A 23174-nucleotide genomic window follows, 5' to 3' on the forward strand; every position below is an offset into this window, starting at 1 on the left:
TTCTAGCAAAGTGAAAGGAGCTATAGATGGAAAATCCATTCTTAATTTTAAAATACAACATGAAAAGCATATGTACATTGACAAAACACTGTTTAAAAAAAAAAAAAAGAATGAGAGGAACACATGCTGATTTTATTTATTTATGTATTTATTACTGGAATGGTGTTTCTCTCTTCTCGGGAACTGAAACTTGATGTAAATTTAGTCTCTCTTCTTGACAAGTTAGGTCCTGCTCTAGGAGCCTTTAAAGGCATTAATCTGGCAGGCTTTGGGTTTTTTTGTTTGCTGTTTGGGTTTTTTTTTAAGAACCATATTATTCATCATTCCTGTAAAGGTAAATTAGATACAAAGTTTTAAGAATAATTTAGAACTAGTCTGTGACACTTTGTTCTACAAAATCTATGTCCTGCCAACGGTTAAACTGCATACATACGTGGAGGTATGGTTGATACAGTTTTGACAGCAAGGCTGTTTCTCCTTTCTCCCTTGTTCCTCATCAACCATTCTGTGCTAACAAACATCCTTATGTAGATAAATCTACCAACGAAAACTAGTGCTTTTGCAGCCTGCCCTGTTTAGCTAACTGAATAAAATACCAGCAAATGAATGAAATGCTGATGAAAGCCAGCAGAACTAGTAGTTTACTGACATAATTCTGCAATACAGTCATTGTAGCCAACTTTTTAAACATAGAGAAAATGTGTGTTTTTATCTTCATCTTATATGTGTGGAGCATGCTTTATCACACTGAAATACCATGTAGATGGAGGGAAACATGATTTTGTGCTTATTAAATTGTTGAGAGAAAGACATAATCTGAAAAAGTGCTCTTTCTGTAAAGTAAAATACTATTCTATCTAAATTATATTTGAAACATTTATATATCAGTTGCTGAGTTTACCATAATATTTATTTTGATCCTGAAAGTGAAAAATGATAATGTACATGAGTTTAAATACAGAAAAATCTTGACAACACACAAAAGGATGAGCACTTTCGTGGCTATCACTTTCAACTTACAAATGATAACATATTTTTAATATGTTTTTCAAGGGCCCTTGATATTTCTTTAAAAATACTAAATTTCTGTGTTAATAGTTAAAACAGATTGATATATATATTTGCCAGGTAGACAAAAAGTTTTGATTAATAAAATATTAAAGTGTTTTGTGGTCACCACTTCAATTGTTTGTTTAGCAATGAAAATAAATATTTTGGTTCTTTCTCTTGAAAATGTTCAATAAACACATACTGTGTTTTATCCAAGATGATCTGAGTTTTGTTTGTTACTTTCTGGGACATATGCAGCTGATACCTTTTATATACAAATTTATCTGTGTTCCACTATGGAAGTGAAAGAAAAGCTTCAAATTAAGACTTCAGAGAAAAAAACCAACATAAAAAAGTAAACAGCTTAAGAATATATTCTGTCCCCCTCCTCCCCCCGGAGCAGTGTCCAGGGAAGGATCTATGTGCTTTATTAACATTTTAACTTTTGACATTTTGACATATTATTACAATTCATTACATTTGCTTATAGTATTTTCAAAAGAATTTCTTATTTGTGTGAATATTAGTAGCCAAAAGGCAAGCTTTATTATGGAGAATTTGAGCAAAACCCATGAACCTGAATTAGTAACCCCCATGTATCCAACCATTTAACCCTTTGAAGCTCTTTGGTCTAATCACATCAACATACGACCAATATACTGGTGTGCATGCACATTTTTTAGTGTTAATTGTCCTCTTAACTGGGATGGTGATGATTATAACAATAATAATAATTGTTTATAATTATTGTAATAATTGTTTATATAGGGAAGCTTGTGTTTAAATCTGGAGTGGAAGGAAGTAATATAAGCTGGCTGTTAGCCCATCAGAACTCTAGCTTGTGTTACTGGTTCTGACATTTAAAATCTGTTCTATACCATAAAAATTGCTGGCACAGAAGTAAAACAGACATCACTTTTATTACCAAGAAAATGCTGTTGTTGATTATAAAGTCTCCCAGCTGAAACACACCTGCCAGTGAAATTATCTACAACAGTGATCTTGCTACTCATAAGCATATTGCTTGGTTGGCCTGTCTATACAAGCAGATGATGAACACATTTCCTGAGAATTTTGTTCCTGTGGGATAAATAAAGCTTGTTTTCCTAAGCATTTATGTCCTTCTTTCCTCAAACACCTCGCCACCACCAGAGCAATGACATCCTCTTCTCTATCGGACCTTTAGGATACTCCCCATATGTGCAAATATATATGCATTTATATATATTCATGAAAATACATATAGCACTCCGAATACCACAACCACTGGTTAGACTGAACTCGCAGTGAATCCCATGTCTCTGCGTTACCGTCAGCCACACTGGAGCCATCTCACTCCTGTTCTGAGATCTTCTTCCCACCCTCTGCAACTTTGACCACCAAAGACATTGATGCTTTGCCTCAAAGCGCGGCACAGTAGAGTCTCCCCCAGCTTATCTTTCTTCCCCTCCATTTCCGCACCGGCGTGTGTGCTGTGAGGAGACTGTGTTGCAACCGCAGGAGCGCGGGTGGCGGGACGTGGCCCACAACGCACCCCCGGTTTTGTCGGGCTGCCGCGGTGACCGACCCTCCCGCCCCCGCAGCTCCTGCACCTGCGCTCGGACCGGCGGGTGCGCAGCGACGGCACGGGGCGTTCCGTCCCTCCCGCAGGGATTTCTCGTCTCTTTAATGTCCGCCTGAGCCACCGCGCAGCTCCGCAGGGGCCGGCGCTCTTCGCCCGGGAGCCTCGAAAGAACGCCGGGAGGTGGGGGCAAGGGGGTCCCTCTCCCTCCCCAGCGCCCCCCAGCACTGTGCAGGCAGCCTGCCAGGCGGGTGGACCGAGAGGAGGCGCCTTAGGGAGGTTTTCTGGAGGTCCCGCTGTTACCCACAGCCCCGAAAGCGGTGCGCAGGGGACCGGACGGGAGGAAAGAGGAGGAGGCGGGGGGAGGCAAGACTCCCAACCCCGCTATGCCTGGAAGGCTCCCCAGGGCGCAGCCGGGGCGGGATGGGCGCTGCCGCCCGTCGGCCAATGGGGCCGGAGCGCCGGACCGCTCCGCCAGGGGGCGCCACGGTGCCGCCGCCACGTGTGGAGGGGTAGGGGGCGCCGAGCGGGCGTGGGGGGCACCCGGCGGGCGGGCCGGCAGTAGCGGGCAGGTGCGGGACCCTGTCAGGTCGGCGGCTGCCGGGGCCAAAGTCCGGGCTGTGCTCTGCCTCGGGGGACAGGGAGCTGCCGGGGCGCACAGCGGGGCAGGGGGCGAGAGGAGGGTGGTCCCCGGACAGTAAAGCGGGGGCGGGGGCGGAGCGGGTCGTGCCAACCCTCCCAAGTGGTCTCTGCCGCTAATGCCGCTTCTCTGCTGCTGCGCAGGAGTCCCTGCGAATATAATTCACCTACCACTGTCTTCAGCAGGAAAGAGGCTAATCCCATTTCGCGATTTACCGGCCCCGCTGCGAGCAGGTGAGGCGGCGGCAGAGGTGGGCAGCGTGGGCCGTGCCCCCGCCCGGCTGGGCCCCGCCGGCCGCAGCATGTCCGGTGAGTACCGCGGCTCTGCCCCGGGGGACTGCCCTCGCCGCTCGCAGCACCCCGCTTCGCTTGTCTTCAGCTGCCTCTCCGGGGTGGCCGGGCTGCGCAGGCCGGGTCCCCCCGGGGCCTCCTCCCGCCTTGCACCCCGGTGCAGGTGAGAGTCTCTGTTGCTTTGCGCTGTGCTGTAATTAGTGGTCTCAGATTAGGATTTAAATTGTTTGGCTGGTGGGATGAAAGTGCTAAACTCGTTTATGTATTCTGCTTGTGCGGACAGATTGGCCTGCCCAGGCCTCTGGGCGCCTTCCTGCAGGGTGACAGGCTGGGGTAGAATCCTTTAGCCTGATCCAGAGATCCAGAAAAACCTTCCTTTTGTCCTTTCTTACATAGCAGCATTGTCATTTATTCAAAGTTATCTGTAAAACCATGAGGGACTGGTTTAGGGCTAACTGCATGGGGTGGATGCAGGTGGTGTTTCATTTCTTCAGTGTGCTCACAGAACTTGGGTAACAGCCCCCCCAAGTTGGTTTTGTTGAACCATTTGAAGGGTGTCACAGACATACCTTCCTTGGGCATTTTGCCTGGTGAGTCCCAAGTTTGAATTCATGTATGTGACACCTCAGTACTGGGGGAAGATGCAGAAAGGGAGTCTGCAAAATAGAGGATTAAAGGATCCTGGATTTTTTTGTTTGTTGTTTGTGGGTTTTCTGTTTGTTTGTTTTTAAATTTTGGAAGAAGTGTAGAAAGACTGGAAACATCTAACAACGTATCAAGTCCTCTGTGCTGTCTTTAGATTGCTTAAGCAATTACTCTTTTTTTTTTTTTTTTTTCCTATCTAGTATGTTAGTATTTTGGGACCAGCTTTGACTGCTATGCATTATGCTTATTTGCGTATTATAATATTTCTGCATTCTATTTTTCATAAAGATTGTTTGCTATCTGTCAAATAACAAAATTGTAGGTTCTTGAAGCAAAATGTAGCTGTTCTCAACTGAAAGATACATGGTAAAAACTACACAAAATGGCAAAATAAAAAAAAAGACCTCTTTCTGTAGCTGCCAAGATAACAGTTGTAATCCTGTAGTAAAATTCAGTGTTGTTTTAATACAGGATAATATAGAGTCTGGTTTTGGATCAGGCAGAACTTCAGTAGACCAAGGGAAATATTGCATGCTGTCAAATGACAATTTATATTCTGTTATAAAAAGGTCTGTGTAAAGGTGTTGGTTGTGCCATCTTCATCAGTAATATAAATGTTTCTACTATTGGACCCAGACTGAAGAAACATGGGAATTCTGTTCCAAGTGCTTCCAAAGCAGTTGTGCTGGGTCAGAAAAATTAGAAGGCCTGTAGTTTGCTTTATGTTTGCCTTACTCTAACACATCTTCACTGAGATGTGGTTCTGGGGAAGGATGCGTAGTAACCTATGTTTGGGAAGGGGGAGTAACTAAACTATTGCTAGAGAGTGCGATGTGAGTTGGGGCTGTGTTATGTCATTGTCACACAGGCTTTCAGAAAGGTGCTTTGGGCTTGGGGGGCCCAGGTCCAGACTGCAGCCTGCCCCTCCTGCAGATTGTATTTATAGTAGAAGGGAGGAGGTGGCAAAAGTGCAATGGATGGTACCAGGGAGGAATTTAAGAAAACAATGAGACAACATTTGTTCGTATGAATGGCAGTACATAGTGGGGACCTAACCTGCCTGTTGGAGTATTTTAGCTGTTGGTTTACATAGAAGGTAAATGGTTATATGCTTGTAGGAAAGATGTAGTATATGAGTCTCTGGTCTCCTATTGTGATTTTTAAGTGGGCATTTTGACAAATTACTCTAGGAGCCATATCTAGAGCACATTTCTTCTTCCTCTTTCTATCAGAAGGGAGATTGAAATATGTTTTAAAAGCTATGTCTAGTAGATTGTGTAGGAAAAAAGACCCTACTTAAACTTGCCTTGAAGCTGGCAGGTGCATGTGTTTCATTCAGTGTTTGTAATTATGAGTCACTCCTGATTCTCAGTGGGTACCTGGTGTTTGTTCATTCCCTCTCTCTTTTTTCTTTGAACATCAAAGTGAGCACCACCCTGTCTGCTTGCTGGTGCAGATTCTAAGTAAGGCTTATAGCTTCCCTAGAACTGGTTTTTAGGCCTGTTGAAGATTTCTGCCTCTGGCAGTGTTAGAGGTACTACAGCTACGAGTAAGTAGCATGAGAAGTTGGCGATCTTAACGAAGAAAACTGTAATGAGTTTCACATAAAATCATGCTGACTGTGGTGATTCACATTGCTTTTGCTGTCTTTTCTGTGTGACTACCTGTAGGTGCAGAGCAGGCTCTAAATTAAAAAGCTACCTGCTTGAAAATCTTCAGTTTGTTCTGAGAAGCTATTGTTAGGTGTTAAAACTGAGGAGCCTCTGCTAATGATAATGATTTCTAGATGTGCATCTTCATGTGCAGTGTGGTAATCCAGACAAGAGAAATTAGCAGATTTATAGTTTTAATGTGATTCTAATCATACAATTACTTTTCTCCTAATTTACTGAGTCAATGCTGTTAGCCATAGGGTTCCACAGCTTGAAAACAATTTGCTTGAAAACTTAATAGCGTTCACACTAGGTGTTTTCCCTGAAAAAAAATCTATTGTCATCCAGCACAAAAAAATTGAAAGTGCACTTGACACTTAAAAATCCAGTTGCAATGAATTTTAAATACCTACAACTTTGGCTTTCAAATATAAAAGATCAAATCTTCTTTTGCGGTTTAAAGTCAGTGAGTGAAACCCTGTATAGACTGGAATTAATGTAGCATTGTTCTTGATTTCATTTATATGGGAATTTTCAGATAAACAGTTTACCTTCACAAGTTTATATGAAAATCTGATCCTTAGTTTTGAGTTATAAAAATTAAACATTTATATATAGTGACAGAGTTCCAAAGAACATTATAAACAAATCAAGTCAAGTAACACTTCTTCCTTGACAACAGGGATTAGATGGAAGAACAAGTAATTGTAAGATCTTTTGATTTTAAACCCCCTGAGGATCCTTAATGGATGGATTAGTGATGTCCCTGTAGGATTCTAAAAGAGCTAGGATATGCTTCTGTCTTTGCACTGGAAATATTTTAATATTGAACGGCTTCAGTCAATATTGACTATATGTTTAATTATCTCTAATTATTAACTCTACTTAGAAGACCATAATATGTATCCCACCCCTGATTCTCAAAAGAGACAATGAGTTTATTTTCTGTGTGAAGTATCAGGAAGAGTTTCTTAGAAGCTGTATTGTTCAGCAGTTTGCTTCGTTGTGGTTCTGACCACTTTAACCTGAGAGGTGTAGGGCATGAAAGCATATGTAGAAATGTGGTAGTTTGCTGAACTATTTGATGAGTAACTTCTGTATTTTTAGATGTATTACTTATGTGGAAATTCAGCTTCTGCAGCTAAAAGAATTTGCAGAAGCAATAAGAAGATTATGTGTTCAGTTTTGTGGTTGTTATTTAGAACAGTGTTTTGAGATTTAAACTCACACTCATTTCAGTTTGCTTTTTTTATTAACCTACCTCCCCATTCCTCTGAGTAGTTGTTTTATTACCTTTGTTTGGCTAAAGATGCCTGTTGCGTAACACAAAAATGCTTCTCTTTGTAGACTCTTTGTGTCTTTTGAAATAATTTTATTGGTAAAGTAGCCTTCAGTGCTTTTTTGCCTTTTTTTTTTGTTTAATGTATGCTTATATTTATTCATTTAACCTTTTGGAAAATTGCACTAGGAACAGTTCACTTGCACAACTTTCCTTCTAAACCACTCCATGTAAGCAGCTCCTTAGGAATTGTTTTCTAGAACACCCTTAACTTGCTCAAGCCGTTATGAAAATGGGAGATTTGAAAGCTCTTGTTTTCATTTGCTTCTTCTGGAAATAGTGATTAAAAATATTATTGGAGTTTGCTTAGCTGAGGCTAGATGATTCAGTTTTTTTGGCCAAGTTTAACACTACTTGGCTTCTTCTGAGGTGCAGGGACCCCTTGCAGTGTTGGCAAACATAAGGTTACGTGCTTGATTTGAACTCGAGTCTGGCTGGAGATGAGCGGAGGGTAGGGCAAAAAAGCGGGAAGAAGACTGCACGCTAGTGTGTCTTCGCTTTGCTCTGGACGTGGAAGACATGAAAAATGAAAACACTTAGTACCTGAGAGCTTGTCACTGGAACCAACCACACTTCATTGCATACCTCAATGTCAGGTTGGAGGTTTAAACTAATTCGGTTTGGCAGCCTCTGGCTGAGGCAGCTGTGAGGGCATTTGTTGACTTCTCTGCAACTAGTTCTGTGAGATTCTTTCTAGTGTCTCTCACAGAGCCTGGAAACTGTATGACAGGATGTTTTTGTTGTTGTTATGGTTTAGTTGTTTTAATTTATTCGGCGTAATTGCTTGTCCCTTAAGATGATGGTGCTTTTAAACAAGTCGTTCAGAACAAGTGTTTATTGAAGATCTGTAGGGTTCATTGGAATTTCCCTCAACTGCATGACCCACTCATCTTGTTCTGGTTAATTTTTGCAGCCTAGAAAGTTGGGCTCTTCTTTCTCCTCTGAGAAGGCTGCTCACCTTGCTGAATAATAGGTTCTGAGTCTCCTCAGGAGAACCGTCATAACAGTGGTTCTGTCAGAGGACTGAGCTGAAGAAGCAGCCCCTGGTGATATTGCCACAGGCCCGGTATCTCTACCAAACACATTATGTCTGCTATTGTGCAGGAGTGTGCATTGCTTGCTTTTTCTTTGTAACTTTTTTCCCTGTGTGTTTCCTGACAATGAAGAACACTCCTAATTTTCTTGGAGTTACTTGAGGTAGGGATCCTTAGCTTCTGGGAGGTGTACCAACCTTCATAGCAATTTCTCTGGATTTGTTCAGGCAGCAACAGCTATGCCAGTACAAAGAGAACACAGCAAAGAATAATGCCTGTTGAATTGATTCAGTGAGTTTATGGAAAGAAGTACATTTTTATGTATTTCTGGATGGTACTTAGCATCCTATTTGTATTTGTTTTTGTTTTGTTTTGTTTTTTTTTCTCCCTAGCTTTTGCCACTGTATAAACAGGAACACTTTCCTTATCACTTGTATTATACTGTGTTAGTTCAATGTCAAATCTAAATATTTACACATCGGCTCTTTTGATTTGCATTATGTTTAGGCATTAAGACTCAGGGAATTATTTGTTTAAGGCTAGTCCAAAAACTTCATACCTGTAATTAGGTAAGTCAGGCAAACAAAAAAGGAAAAAATTCAGAAACCCATATTCTGCAGTCACATTCACTGGATTTCCTATTTAGATGTCTCTTTTGGGGGAGTTTAAGATAGGAAAAAGCTTATCACAGGAACTGCAGGTTGTTATAAGCCACAGCCTGTTGGTTAGCTGGAGGAGGGAGATTGTAGGAACCTGACAAAAGAGCTTATGTTAAAGCTGTAAAGTGACTCTTCTGAATATTTGCTCACAGTAACGGATCAAGCCTTTGTGACCCTCGCTACTGACGATGTGTACTGCCAAGGTGCTCTGGTTCTCGGACAGTCCTTGAGGAACCATACGACATCTAGAAAACTGGCAGTATTAATTACACCAGAGGTTTCCACTGGGATGAGGTAAGGACTCATCTGTTTTTGGAGGCTGATAATGTGGAGGAATAAACAAGAGCATGAAAGATTTTAATAGGCTTCCTGAGGATTTCACAGCATTATGTCTAGAAGTTCCCCCTTGGCTAGCAATTTCTGAGAGGAGTCCCAAGTAACATCCATGACAAGATCACAAGCCTCATGAGAATTTACTTGCAGATCTAGTGCTTGTGGCTGGGAGTTTTCTTAAGCCCATAATTGGAAAAATAAGCTCATACTTTGGGAACTAAGGTATTAGTGTCTTGCTTTTGAGATGAAATAAGGGCACTACTGTTTTTTTCACTGAACTGTTTGTCTTTTAGAAAGAACAAGATAAATAACCACCTGTGACATCAGAACTCTCTAAAAACCTTAGGGGCTCAGTTTCAGATGACTAATATTTTTAAAATACTGGTGCATGGTTATTCTGATGAGAAAGTAATTTATTTTTTTTTTAATAATTTTCCAATTTGGGTTGCGATTCTAGAGGCACTACAGAATTGCATGTACAGAAATCTCATTAGATTCACTGAACTCAAGCCTTGTTATTTGGAGGACTGTGTTCCTTGTTAAAAGGAACATGAGATGTCATAGCTGCTTAAATTCTTAGTTCTGCTATGGCTTAAGAAATGTGCAAGCTCCTGATTTCTGTATGCCATGTGGAATTATTTGCAATGCATCTGGCTCAAGAAACATATTTTCCCATTTTTGCTGTGATTAGGTGTACAGAAATCTGGTTTTAGGGTTTTTTTGAAGTATGCATTTTGTTGGAACACTGTAGCCTTCCTGAGGGAATACTGTATACATTTGACATGTGGGTGGATACTAAGTCTATCAGTTTTTTCATGCCCATTCAGTGGGGGGAAAAAAAAAATATTTAAAAATAAAAAATTTCAAAATAAAAATAAAAAAAAAGTAATATATTTTTTAATCAAGGACAGCTTTTAAAAAAATGTACATTGCTGAACTATACTTCTAAAATTCTATAGCTACTCTTAATTCTTTCTGAGTTACAGCTATCCCTTGAAGATCAGTCAAGCAGAAGCTGATGACTGAAGTCTAGATAAACAGTACAGGTTCTTTTTCTGTGTTTGTATGACATCCAGGACATTTTAGTTAATAGTGTAATGGAAATAAATAAGCTGTGTTTAAAACACATTCTTTCTTCTGTCTTGAAGGAAAATTACCTGCTGTGGTATTACCTATAAAGTTCCCATGAAAGATTTGCACAGAAAAAAATGTCTTCCTAAAAGTCTCATTTGAGATGACTTGTAGTAGTGAGCAAGTATATATTGCCTGTTTTAAAAGATGCAGTTTTGAAGCTGTGTTTACTCAAGCATAATAGGAGCAAATGACTATGCTGTCAGTGTGTGCCACATCCTGTGCAAGGCACAGGGAACGCAGGGTGGTGCTGGGCCCAGGAACAATTGTGCAGGGTGAAAGCTGCTTTAATTTCTGTTGGTGTTTCCATGGGAGATAAAGTAACTGAAATAAGGGTTAGTTTCTCCTCCATACAACAGCTGTCACTTTTGAGATGTGCTGGCCCTGTAGTGGAGGCAGCGATGGTTTGTGGCCTGATTGACAGCTGTCACTTCAGCAAACTGTTTACAAGGGCTTTTCACTTCTGACTTCTCAGTCTAACCAGTCGATCTTGCCTTTGTTATTGTCATAATAAATGTGCTGCTGTGTGTCACTGTCTTCATGCCAAAAGTGACCTCTGTTGTGCCTCTCTCAGTCACGCTGCTTGCTCTGGTAGGTCTGTCCTCCGCAGTGTGTTTGACGAAGTAATCGAGGTGGATGCCCTTGACAGCGCTGACTCTGTCCATCTGGCTCTGATGCAGAGGCCAGAACTGGGTGTAACCTTCACGAAGCTTCACTGTTGGACTCTTACTCATTATAGTAAATGTGTCTTCATGGATGCAGACACTTTGGTGAGTAGAGCTGGAGTTGTGGAAACATTTGTTTCTGTCTCAAAGACTTTGAGTGTGGGATACTTCCTTGTGAGGCAGCCTACAGGCCCATAAAGTGACCAGATTTGCTCGTGGTCACAAGGTCGCAAGACCTCCAGCTGGCAGGTTTTGGCAATGCTCACAGTTTGCTGGCTGCATTGAAAGAAATGCTGTTTTGAGAGTAGACTCAAGACTGTCCTCAAAAGTGATCACAAACACACTTTGTGCAAATAATCTTATGACAGGTGTTTAAAATAGTTCTCTCTCCTATACTTTTGCTTGGACTTACTCTGGTCAGGAAGGCAGGCCAGTTTTAAAAGACAAAAAAAAAAAGCTCCAGAAACTTTTTTTTTTTTTTAGGAGATGTAGAGATAAACATGGCCATAATTTTGACAAGGACAATAATGTCACCCTTCCCCTACCCCCTTACGTAGCTCATTTTAGAAGAATAGGATGCATTTTAATTTTATAGGATTATATTTGAATTAGAAAACAAATTAAGTTATTCTTCTCAGGGGATGAGGGGGGAAGCTTATGATTATGATTTCCTGTTTAACATTGAAGTTAAAGGAGGAAGCAAATATTTATTTATTTAATTCAATTAAGTAATATATCTCCTAAAACAAAAAGTAATTTCTTCTCCTGCTTTTCACAGTGGCTTAATTACAGATTGGGTCCAGACTTTCAGTGACAGCACAGCAGTCTTTCCACCAACTTTAAAAGTGACCAGGGTCTTAACCTGATTGATTTTTTTTTTTTCCCACTTCCTTGTGAAGCTTCAAAATCAAACCAAAACAAACCTCTCAGCTAAACTTACATTAGAATACTTGTAACAAGAGACAGTTTTTCTGCTACCCATTTGGTCAGACTGTTGTGAACTCAAATTATTTGGATTCCCAGCTTTCATTTATCTCTTTTGCAGTTACTGAGAATACTGGACTACGGGAAGGCGAGCTAAGGAAGAGGAAATTGTGTGATTTCTTGGTACATTATAATATTTAAAGGGAACTTCTGGAGAGTCTCTGAGGCTCATGAAGTAATTTCACAGGGCATATGCTTTTATCAGAGAAATTATTGTTGCCTTATTATATTAAAAATAGAGGTCCTGACCTCTAGCATATTTTGCATTGCCGCTGCTTTCATGTTCTACAAGCTATATACTTTGCTAAACTAGCAATTTACTCCATTGGTACTGATCTATCTACTCATGTTCTAGAAAACATTTGCTCTGATGATTTTTTTCTTTTTGTTCTACTGTCCCTAAGGTGCTTTGCAATGTCGATGAGTTGTTTGATCGAGAAGAGTTTTCAGCAGCTCCTGATTCTGGCTGGCCTGACTGCTTTAACAGTGGTGTATTTGTGTTCCGACCTTCTTTGAAAACCTACAACCTGCTGCTCCGGTTTGCTGCTGAGCATGGCAGCTTTGATGGTAAGTGGCGAGGTGTAAGGGTTGAAGAGCAAGATGTTAGATTCCTTCTCAGTAAGCTGGTTTTCTGTAGTTTCCATGCTATCTGGCAGAGTGGAGGAAGGCAGGAGTTCTTTGGGCTTTATGGAATTGTGCCCCCCCCAAAAATATAAGGTGCAGACCTTTGTCTCTTACACTGTACTTAAGACTCACTGCATTATTGTGGATGGTGATTCCCAGAAAAATGCAATGAAGGGACATTGTGTCCAAGTTTTGCTCAGTAACTTTTAATTTTGCTGTCTGGTTTAGGAGAGAGAAATACAGCTGATCTTAAGTCTTCTGCTCTGAGGGAGATCAAAATCCTTTCCTACTCCTTTCTTCATATATTAGGAGTCAATTTCCCTGAACTTTCATCGGAGTGGATCAGGTATTATTCACTTGTACCTGCTCATGTGGCCACATTGTCAAGTCCAAGTTGCGGTCCTGTGAACACACCAGTCTCACTCCCATCTTTGGATATGAAATTTTGATGTAAATTTGAGCATATGCATAATTATTGTGATACTGTTTTATATCTTCTTTAGGAGGTGATCAAGGCTTGTTGAATAGCTTCTTTAGCAACTGGGCAACAGCAGACATTGGCAAACACTTACCCTTCCTCTATAACTTAAGCAGCAGTGCAGTATATACATACGTTCCTGCTTTCAATCAGTAAGTAGTAACACTCCTGACTGACTGTAAACCCCTGTAGTTCGTTAACAAACATTCTATTATGAGAGAATAGTAATGGTGTATTCTGTTGATCATACGTTAGAATAGTCACAATTGGTCTTATGTAAAAGTCACGCAGTAGAATCTTAAATGCAATATGAATGTTTTGCATGTGGACACAGAGAGAGTCCCAGAGTTGGCTACATTTTATCACATGTTGTTTCAGAGAAGCTTTTTCTCATATTTGAGAACATGTATATTACTTCAGCGTTAGGTTTTGATAGCTTTACTTTGAAAGTTGTTCCCTTCTTTTCCAGTCAGTTCTATGGGAAATAGATGTGTGGGGTTTTGTGTGTGTGTTTGTTTGTTTTTATTTTTTTTTTCTCATTTATTTATTTAAAACCATTTCTTATTCCATAAACCAAAATTTGTGCTAGTCATTATATGACTTCAGACAATGCAGTTATAGAAAGTTTTCTGGCAGAAGGCAAGTTGGATTAAGGGTGTTATGACTTACTCTTCCAGTTGCGCAAAACAGTCTTACTGGAAGGTGAAAAAATTTCATGTATAGACCTGTATGTTTGACCTCTACAGTTTTGGCAGAGATGCTAAAGTTGTTCACTTCTTGGGAGCGACAAAGCCCTGGAACTACAAATACAACCTTCAAACAAAGAGAGTTATGCAGGATGGCACCACCGCTGGATCTTTTCATCAGCTGTCATTTCTGGCCCTCTGGTGGAATATATACAGTGCCAGTATATTGCCTTTGTTAGAAAAGTTCCAAAAGATGGAAGAATCAGAAACTGAGGAATGCAAGGTAAACTAATAAGGAGTTAATGGGAATATGCTGAGATCACAAGAAAAATTCTGAAAACTATGAATTCGCTAGAGGAAGGAGTTACATGGGCAAACATCATATCTGTTGGTTGGTAGCAGCAGTGATTACTTCTAGAAATATCTAAATTAGCAGTACTACTTAGTACTACTGGCTTACCAAATACTTCTCCCAGCCTTCTTAATTGATGCAAAGTTTGTATGGGAATGTATGTGTATTAGATTCTGCAAATTAAACATGAAGTATGATACAAATTATCCAGAGATGGTGATAATCTGGCTATGAAACAAATAGACTTTTGACTTTTTGAAGCTAAGTTGATGTAGACCATCAAACTAGCTCTTGAGCTATAGTAAAATTTACCTTTTTGGAACTGCATTATGACTTGTTTTATGAGGGTCATAGCAAATAAATCTATTTTGCAAGACGATGTTAATTATGTTTAGGATGTTATTATATTCAGTACTTGTATGTCACCAAGTATTATTTACTGAGCTCTTTATGTCTTTATGCCTTTTTTTTTTTTTTCTTCGAAGGAAGTGAAGAGATGTGTGGTTTCCATGAGTATGATTAAAAATCTGTTGATAAATAGATGATTTCTTGGAGACCAGGAGCATAAAGTTATGAGTAGGACAAGTCTGATTTTTAAAATTTTCTATCCACACATGACAATTTAGATCACTTTTATGCATATGTATTTTTTTTTAATATTAGATTATTACTATAACTGAACTAATTGCATAGTCTAGTAAGATCAGTTGGACAATTACCATCAACCCCAGAGAGGAATTTTCTTTGTTAACCTCATGACAAATTGGAAAGCAGAGGAAGGAATGGGTAGTTTTTGATCTCATACTTTACCATGTTTTAATTTTTGAAAAATTATGCAGTAAACATTTCAGCTATATAACATGAAGGTGGAAATACCTGTTAGATTTACTTCCTGATGGTGCTGGCATACTCATGAGTGCAGAAATCCAAACTGCAAAATGCTCTGAATCTGCAGCTACAACATTGTTTGAATTTATTATCTTATTACTTTAATGCTGAAATCCCTGTAAGGAAGTGAAACAGTTGTAAATAAGATATTAATTTCCTGCAAAATTGTATTGCAGTGCTGAAATGTTCTTGTTTTTGTTAGCACACTTTCAGTGGAGTTGAAATTACACTGAAAAAGGTCAGTCCTCCTGTGGCCAATTCACTGCAAATGCCTGAGCTTCCAGAGCAGACACATGAAACATATCCCACAACATGTTCACCTGAGGAAGTTGCTTTCACAGCTGTAAGTATGTGAAGTTACTATATGCAGTAAGGAATGGTATACTAAAATGAGATTTTTTAAAAAATTATGCTTTTAATCTATGAGGTTCTATCTTCTTCAATTTAGCTGTAGCTGCTGAATTTTCTTCCTAGCATCAGAAACAGTCTAAAGAGTGTTTATTTTCTTTAATCTTTAGTCACACATGCATTATGTGTCTGGAGGATTAAAGAGTCTTCATTGAATTTTACAAAGAGATTGCTTATTGAAAGTTGTTAGGTACTTAATAAAAATATATGTTACCAAAGGAATCTTTTGAGTATTAATACTCTTGTGAATTAATATATTTAAAACAAAAATCCCTTCCATCTATCCTTTGTAGAAATTATTTGGTTTATTTCCAGAAGTGTTGACTCGGAAACCTGTTCCCTAAATTTCTCTGATTTGGACAATAAAAATCATAAGGTTCACTTAAAGTAGTGTCATTTGAAGTTAAATTTATTCTTTTAGTTATTAGGATTGGTATATAAGAATGTCATATTGATTAGAAATTAATAGCCTGATTCACTTCTTACTCAGGAACACAATAATTCTGCTTTTCATTGCTTAGCTTCAGTAGTCTTGTGGGATTGTTTTGGTTTTGTAGAAGAGACTTCAGAATGGGGTCTCTCTCCTCATTAATGTTTGGTTAAGATGATTATTTGAGACAATATTTTTGGGGCAATCTATTTTTCCTCCATTTTGAAATGCTTTGTTCTGTTCTCTTTCTATGCATATAAAAAGCTCCTGAGTTACAGAGCAAGCTACAATCCTAAAGTGAAAATTTTCTTGTTAAATTTTTGCCTTATGAATGATAGGCATCTACTGTAAGCCAGCTTTCTAGGCTCTTTCTGTAGTCACTGAAGACTGACAGCCACTTTGAACCTATTTTAGGATGAGATGAGCTGCCCTCTGGAGGTACTTATCCTAGGTTGATTATAGTAGGAGCTTAGATGCAATGCCATTTTGATAGCTAAAGCTGGGCGAGATGAATTTTGTCCTTGGTGATAATGTGTTTTATTCCTTTTCCTCCCATCCACTGCTTTCCCCTACCCCAAGTCTGGAATTGATTTGTATTGTATGAATTCTCATGATAAGGAAACTGTGAAAAGATATTCTCCTAATAAAACCTCATTGACTGTATTTTAGCATCCTGTGTGTGAAGTTGAGCAAAGCGGTTCTAGCGTCCATCTCTCTGAGCATGACAGACCTTCAGAACAACTTGTATTTCATCCTGTGGTTCAGGAAACCTCAGAACTGGTACATGTAGCTTTCTGCATGGTACCTCTATTGATAATTGCATGAATTTCTTTGCTATCAACATAATCTTGGGAAATCGCAACTAATTGTGAGACAATGTGCCAATAAATTCTTTAATCTTTTAGCTATGTAATTCTTTAACTGCTACCAGTACTGGAGTATGATGCCTTTCTAGTTTTCTTTTAAAAATTTATAGTTTTTAAATGCATATTTTCCTGTGCTAACCTCCAAGTAATAAATGCATGGTGTTAATTTTAGCTCTCTAGTACTACTACAAGCAAAACTATTTGGGGTTTTTCATTCTGGTTGTGGTTTGGTTTTGGTTTGTTTTTTTTTTTTTTTTTTACCTGCTAAAGTGATCTTTCCAAGCAAGTGGAAAAGGAATGTACAATCAGTCAGGCATGGAGTCTAAGCCACTAGGCTTTCCTTTACGATCTGGCACTGCGTTTATCTGTGGGCAGTGTGACAGCAGTCCCAGACCTGTCATCAGTGGGGGTGACAAGGTTTCAAGGGGCTGTATCTTGTACACAACACAGCCATGTTCCCAATGAGGCCTTTTGTGTGGTTGTGAAACGCTACAGTGAAATACTCTAAGACTGAGAAACAAAACTGTAGCTCTCATGCAGCCAAGGGTGTATGGGCCCTAGCTAAAATTCTTGATTTCTAAAAACATGATGATTCCTGTCTTGTTGCTACTGGCACCCTAAGCTGCTGTTAAAGCTTGCCAGTGGTTAAGGCATCTTCAGGCATTACTGCAGTTTTGTGTATACAAAGCCTGAAAAGTAAATACCAAGTATTCTTCATATTTGCATATAGAGGGAGAAAGCATGCCCTTCAGAGTGTTTATTCATGTTTAAATTCGTGTACAGAGTGGGACCCAGGTGGAGATAGATATGGAAGGATGCAGTTCCCTGAGCATATCCTGTCATGTTGGCTGTTTGAAATACCGTACCTGGTCTTCAGGTGCAGGTCTTGTGCAAGTCCTGTGTATTATCTGCCCCAAACTGGCAGAAGTAATGGTTATTCCAGGACACTTAGTTTAAGCCACTAATTCCTGCCCACTAAATTATATTCTGAAACATCTTTATATTGAATTTGTGAGGACTTCACTGGAAGGCCATTCTGGTTGATATCAATTTTGTTTATTACATGAGATGAGTTGTTTGTCTTGCAGCCTCTTGGAGTAGTACTGAAAACAGGTTTTCTGTAGCATCCTTGATTAGTCCTTGTTATATTTAATCTTTATTATTGGTTGTAATTGTTTGGATGTTTCAATTTAACTGGCATTGATCAATCATGGAAACAAGTTTTCCTGTTACGTGGTTGATCAGTAATAATGTCTTTTGCATTTGTGCACCTTTGATAACTTGGTCTTGAACCAGGATTCACAATTTTGGACTGTCATTCCAAATTAATTTGTTATTGTTGTAATGAATAGTGTCAATCTTTATAAGTAATGCACATGGGTTAATGTCACACACCTGAAAAATAATACCGATCTCACCAGAGATCAGATAAAACAAGTGACCAAAAATTGTAGGAACTTGTGTTCACATGAGAGCCTGTTGAAGACAGAATTTGCACAGATACATGGTTACAATTTATTGTAGGAGATATTCTACTCTAAACAGGCCCTATTTGTAATATTCTCATAGTGTTGTTGCTGAGTATGCCAAGGTCTGAACTAAGACAAGTAAAATAAATGTTTGCTATGTTCAAAGATGCTATGGCAAGTAGCAGAAGCATGGGAAAGCGAGATCACATTATTAAGACAAGAATGAATGTTTGGATACTATTTGTCTTATTGTTTTAACTGGGACTGTACAAAGGAGAAGTTTGACATTTAAGGTTTAACTTTACAGCACTGAAATGAGAAACAAATGGCTGTTTTCCCACTGTTCTGCTTCTTCCCACAGAATGAGGTCGCAAATTCTGTTTCGGAGCTGTCTATTCGCTTCAAACCAGAGGAACCAAGTCCGGAAGATGAACGGAGAAAATGGGAGGAAGGGCGCATGGACTATATGGGGAAAGATGCTTTTGAACATATCAAAAAGAAATTGGATGCATTTTTACATTAAGATGGAGTGTACTGTAATGGCCATCATGATCTGTTTCTTCTATAAATTCAATCCTTGAATACTTGGCTGTCTTCATAGTTTATTTGACACCAAAGTTAGAGGTAGATATAGATCATTGTATATTTTGCAGGAAGATTAACAGATACAGACTCTTGTTTTTTAACTATTAAGTGTGCCTCATCTTTATTGTTGTGTGGGTCTCATCTTCATTATTCTCCCATAGTGCCTTCTGAAGTATAATGAATGGTACCCTCTGAGTTTGAACTCTCATTTATCACTCTTCCCTGCTCTTCCCCATAGCATTCTGCAGAAACGTGCATGAGTGTGAAACATTGTTGGAAGTTGAGATTATTTCACAAATTGAAATGATTTAAAAAGTACTTTTACCTTTTAGAAGATGCTGTAAAACTGTTTAAATGAAAACTTTGTTCTTGAAAGCAAGTAAACACTTTCGAGAGCAACCATAGTGTAGACTTCAATATGAGAAAAAAGTGAGGAGATGAAATCCTTGCCTCACAGGAGTCTGTGGCAAAACTTTTAAGTATACTTAGAATTAGAAGAAATTCAGACTTTGTCTTGGATCACTGGTGGATGTTCTCTCTATTTATAGGAAGCTGCTCAGCTGTATCACCAGCATGAAGAAGAGTGATGTAAAACTCTTAAAATAGACTGATAACGTATGATAACCTTTCATATTGTTGCTATAGGATACCATTGATTTTTTTTTTTTTTTTATTATTGTTAGCTTTACTTGCATATTCAGAGTTGCTTAGAGGAAGAAATGGTGACACTATGGTGTAAGCCTTCTGGTGCTTTATATCAATTTGTTTACAGTACTTCAAACTGCCATTAACAATAGCATTCTTCTCCTTTAGCATGGTTGCCCCCGATTGCAGGCAGTTTGAGTGCAACTGAACACACAATTGGCACTTGTTTTAGTAAACAGGCCCTCTGAAAATCTTTTAAACAATAGCTGTGTGTGGGAGCTAATAAATCTGTGAGTGTAGTTCCAGAAAAATTTACTGATGAGACTCCATTATGTTAAGGATACTTATGGGGGATTGCTTTGTGAATCTGGGTATTTAGACTAATCTCAGCCAAATTTGTTTTAGCAAACAAGGAAAAATAAACACTTTGAAAAAAAAGAAGCTTGACAGGCATACTAATATGGTACGAGATTTGACACAGTTATTCATAACAACACTGAATATTAGAAAAAGAATTCTGCAGTGCTGATGCAGGACTTGAAATATGTTTCAGTCTTAATATGTCACCAATTTTTTTACAGATACACCTAATGAAATAACTTGAGAATTCTGTTTAAAAAGAAATGATGTAATATTATGCATCAGAGGGATTGCTGTGGATGCTAGAGGAGAAAAAGGCAGAGTAGAAGGGGAAGAATTTTTGCCTATTTTTTCTCTATCAAAAAGGAAAGTGGTGGGGGCAGGGAATAACTTGCACAAATAAAGAAACTAATGAACTATTCAAAAGGTCCCTTAAAGGAAGAAAAGTGATCTTTGACTATTTTAGAAGTAATTTCTAATATTCACAATAGTGGATTTCCTTCTACTTTTGTTGGGTATTTCTGATTTTATCTAGTTCTTTATTTCTCATTTATTCTGAGCACTCTCAAAGTGGGAATCTCTTTGGTGGGTCTGCTGAATTCAAGCTTCTAGTTCAAGTCAGATGTTTGGGGTCTCCGAAGTCAGAGAGCATTGTCCAGAAGATGATTCTTCTCAAATTCTCCATTGATCATAAAGGGACCCTGGGTCACCTGCCTCTCCTGGGCAGGCAACCTTCCCACCTTAACACAGGTAAGGTGAGTTCTGCCTCTGGGAGTGTGTGGCCCAGTGCAGCACTGTGTGGAGGTCACAGCAGCTGCAGTGTCACTTTTAGACATGTGGCATTTGATCTGCTGATTTAACCTCGTTTCTTAATGAACTCGTGCACTTCTGAGAAAGTTCGCTGTTTTATAAGTGTTATTGCTATGTAATTCAAACAGTTTTTGAAGACTATATAAAACTGTAGTCAACAATGTGAACTCATGCTTCATGCAGCTGTATTTTTTACTGTAACGACTAGATTTTAATGGGCACATTAATTAGATTATGGGAGAAGAATTACTGATGTGAAATCACTAACTGAAAGTTTTTTAAATGGACATGTGAATGTAGTAAAAGGAGCTGTCATGGAATACACTTGAAAGCACTAATATGTAAAAAGGTACTGAGTGTGGATTATACAATGTTTTACAAAGAAATGTAGTACATTAATATAATGGAAATAAAATTGAAATGGAAAGGACATATGATGTCATGTGCTTATCAGGTGGTGTAGAGTTGCAGGTTGTTTATGTTGTGCCAGGGAGTATTATTTGTGACTGACTAGTTAGTTTAATGCTTTTTAATTTTATTAAATTGCTTTTGGGACATTAGCACTAGCTTCTAAACAGAATTGAGAGGTGTGAGTTATAATTATTTCTACAGACATACATAATTATAAGCTTTATGATCTCTTGAATTAGCACAACAGTAGTTGGCTTATTATATTTTGTGGAAAATTACAGCTGTTGTTAAAAGCCCTGCCTGAGTTTTTAGGTGCTGTCTTCACACATAAAAATGCTGAAATAGTTACAAGTGATGTAGTGTCGTAGTGGATTCTAGCACAATATTGTTGTCACTGGGGTGTGAGAAGGGAGAAGAATCTCGTGAGTGAATCCAGAATTTGCAAGTGCTGTGCTTGGGCCAGCACTCTTTGCTCTCACAGACACTGTTCAGGAATTTCAGGGCCATGAGCAACTCTGGGGGATGTTATGTGCTGCATGTTGCCATGAACCACACGGCTGAGGCTTGCTAAGTTGAAACATAACTTGGAAAACAAACCTCACAATCTTCACGTAGAACTTCTTCCATGTTAAAGTGTGGTATGGCCGCAGGTATTTTTAAGGCAAAGCAAGTTAAGAAATGTGGGCTTTTGCAGCATGGTTCCTCTTTAACCAAGGCATATTTTCACTTTGACAATTTGGAGGGCACTGTAGAATAATAACGTCAAGGAAATGTAAAGTGGAAAAAGTTGCACAGTAAAATGAGAACCACAGAAGGTCTTTTACCTGCTTGTGTGTGTGTGCGACTGTGGGATTCGTCAGTGTTGTTTAAGCCCCAGTGACCTGAGAAGCAGCTGTAAGGATTTGGAAAGGCCAGACTGTGACCTGTTGCTGTGTGGCAGGCTCTGTGTTTAAAGAGGACAGCTTGTGTTTAAAACAAAACATGCTGATTCTTCTCCTGTCATGTGCTTAAAATTATTCACAGCTAGACTTAGAGGGTGATTTTATTTGCCATACAACAATTTTATTGGGTGCTCTTCATGTATAAACAGGAGATAGGGTGGGTGTACCACAGGGAAAATTCTTGAAAATTTTAGACATGTGGGTTTATGCACTTTCCTAGTCTACAGGAAAAGGAGATTGTTGTTCTTGAAATATCACTTTGCTTACTGCCTGGTGTCTTGCAAGGACCTTTCCGACAGGGTTGTTCTTGGGAAATAAGTTTTCTTTGTCTCTAGTTCATTCAGCTTGTATCAGTTGTTTTGTAAGGCTGGCTGGTATTTGAAAAAATGCCTTTTTTTTTTTTTTTAACATTGATTTTTCTATCCATGAATGGGAGGCTGGTTTAGTAGGAGGTGGCTTTATATGTTTACATGCTCCTAAAAGTGTCTGTTTGTTCAACAGAAACAAGTCTGCAGCATATCCTTTTATTCCTTAATAGCTCTGATTCTGTTGTTTTGCTAATCTAAACTGTTCTGACTCATATGACTTTGAAAATAACATGAGATGGGCCTGTTTTCTTAATTCACATCTCTAATATTTTTACCATTGTGTAGAGGTATTTAGGTCAGACTATGAAAAAATGTTTCATAATTTGATTCCTCCTCTCTCCCCGCCCCCACTCCAGTTTTCTCTTCACCATTTGGGGATTTTATTTCTCTGGGGCTTGTTTGCTTGTTTTCTATAAATTAGCCCTATATATAAGCTTAAATACACAGCATAGCAGTCAATTCTTAAATAGTCTGCAAAAATACATGTCAGTTAATACCGGCCATTGAAATAGTCTGCATTTTCAATCTATTGATTGCAAAATACTTCCGCTGAAATTTTGTTCATCCTGAGTTGGCTGGCTCCTAAGTAACAGTTTGTGTTCACAGTTAAAAGCAGTGACACTCATGCAATGCATTGCATCCTGGTATAAACTTTCTACTTGTTGTAATAACAGCATACCATAATCCTAGGAAAGGTAGTTAAAAAATTAACATTATATATAATTTACTTTAAAACATTATAAATACTGTTTGTCAGAAGACTGGCAATGATATACTGTGAATACTGGAAAAAAAACCCCACAGTTGCAAGCATTTTTTCTGAGTTTCACTTTGACTTTGAGAAAGTGGAGTGGGGAAAAAAAAATAAAT

The 23174-nt window shown here is 38.9% G+C and overlaps 1 protein-coding gene across 2 annotated transcripts; it reads left to right on the plus strand.

The window, feature by feature from the left end:
- The first annotated feature begins 3156 nt into the window (after positions 1-3156).
- GYG2 (glycogenin 2) lies at positions 3157-21014 on the plus strand. 2 transcript variants are annotated; one of them, XM_082066158.1, is made up of 10 exons: positions 3157-3183; positions 3437-3559; positions 9023-9164; positions 10930-11104; positions 12388-12550; positions 13111-13237; positions 13832-14054; positions 15214-15354; positions 16519-16629; positions 18546-21014. In XM_082066158.1, exons 2-10 carry the CDS (start codon positions 3553-3555, stop codon positions 18705-18707), a joined length of 1251 nt encoding a protein of 416 aa, XP_081922284.1. In that variant the 5' UTR covers positions 3157-3183; positions 3437-3552; the 3' UTR covers positions 18708-21014. The 2 variants fall into 2 exon arrangements, with proteins under 2 accessions (XP_081922284.1, XP_081922285.1); XM_082066159.1 differs by lacking the exon at positions 16519-16629 and having other exon boundaries at positions 3159-3183.
- Positions 21015-23174: the final 2160 nt, after the last annotated feature.

The sequence above is a fragment of the Streptopelia decaocto genome (assembly GCF_964273445.1).
Source record: "Streptopelia decaocto genome assembly, chromosome: 1".
NCBI lineage: Eukaryota > Metazoa > Chordata > Aves > Columbiformes > Columbidae > Streptopelia > Streptopelia decaocto.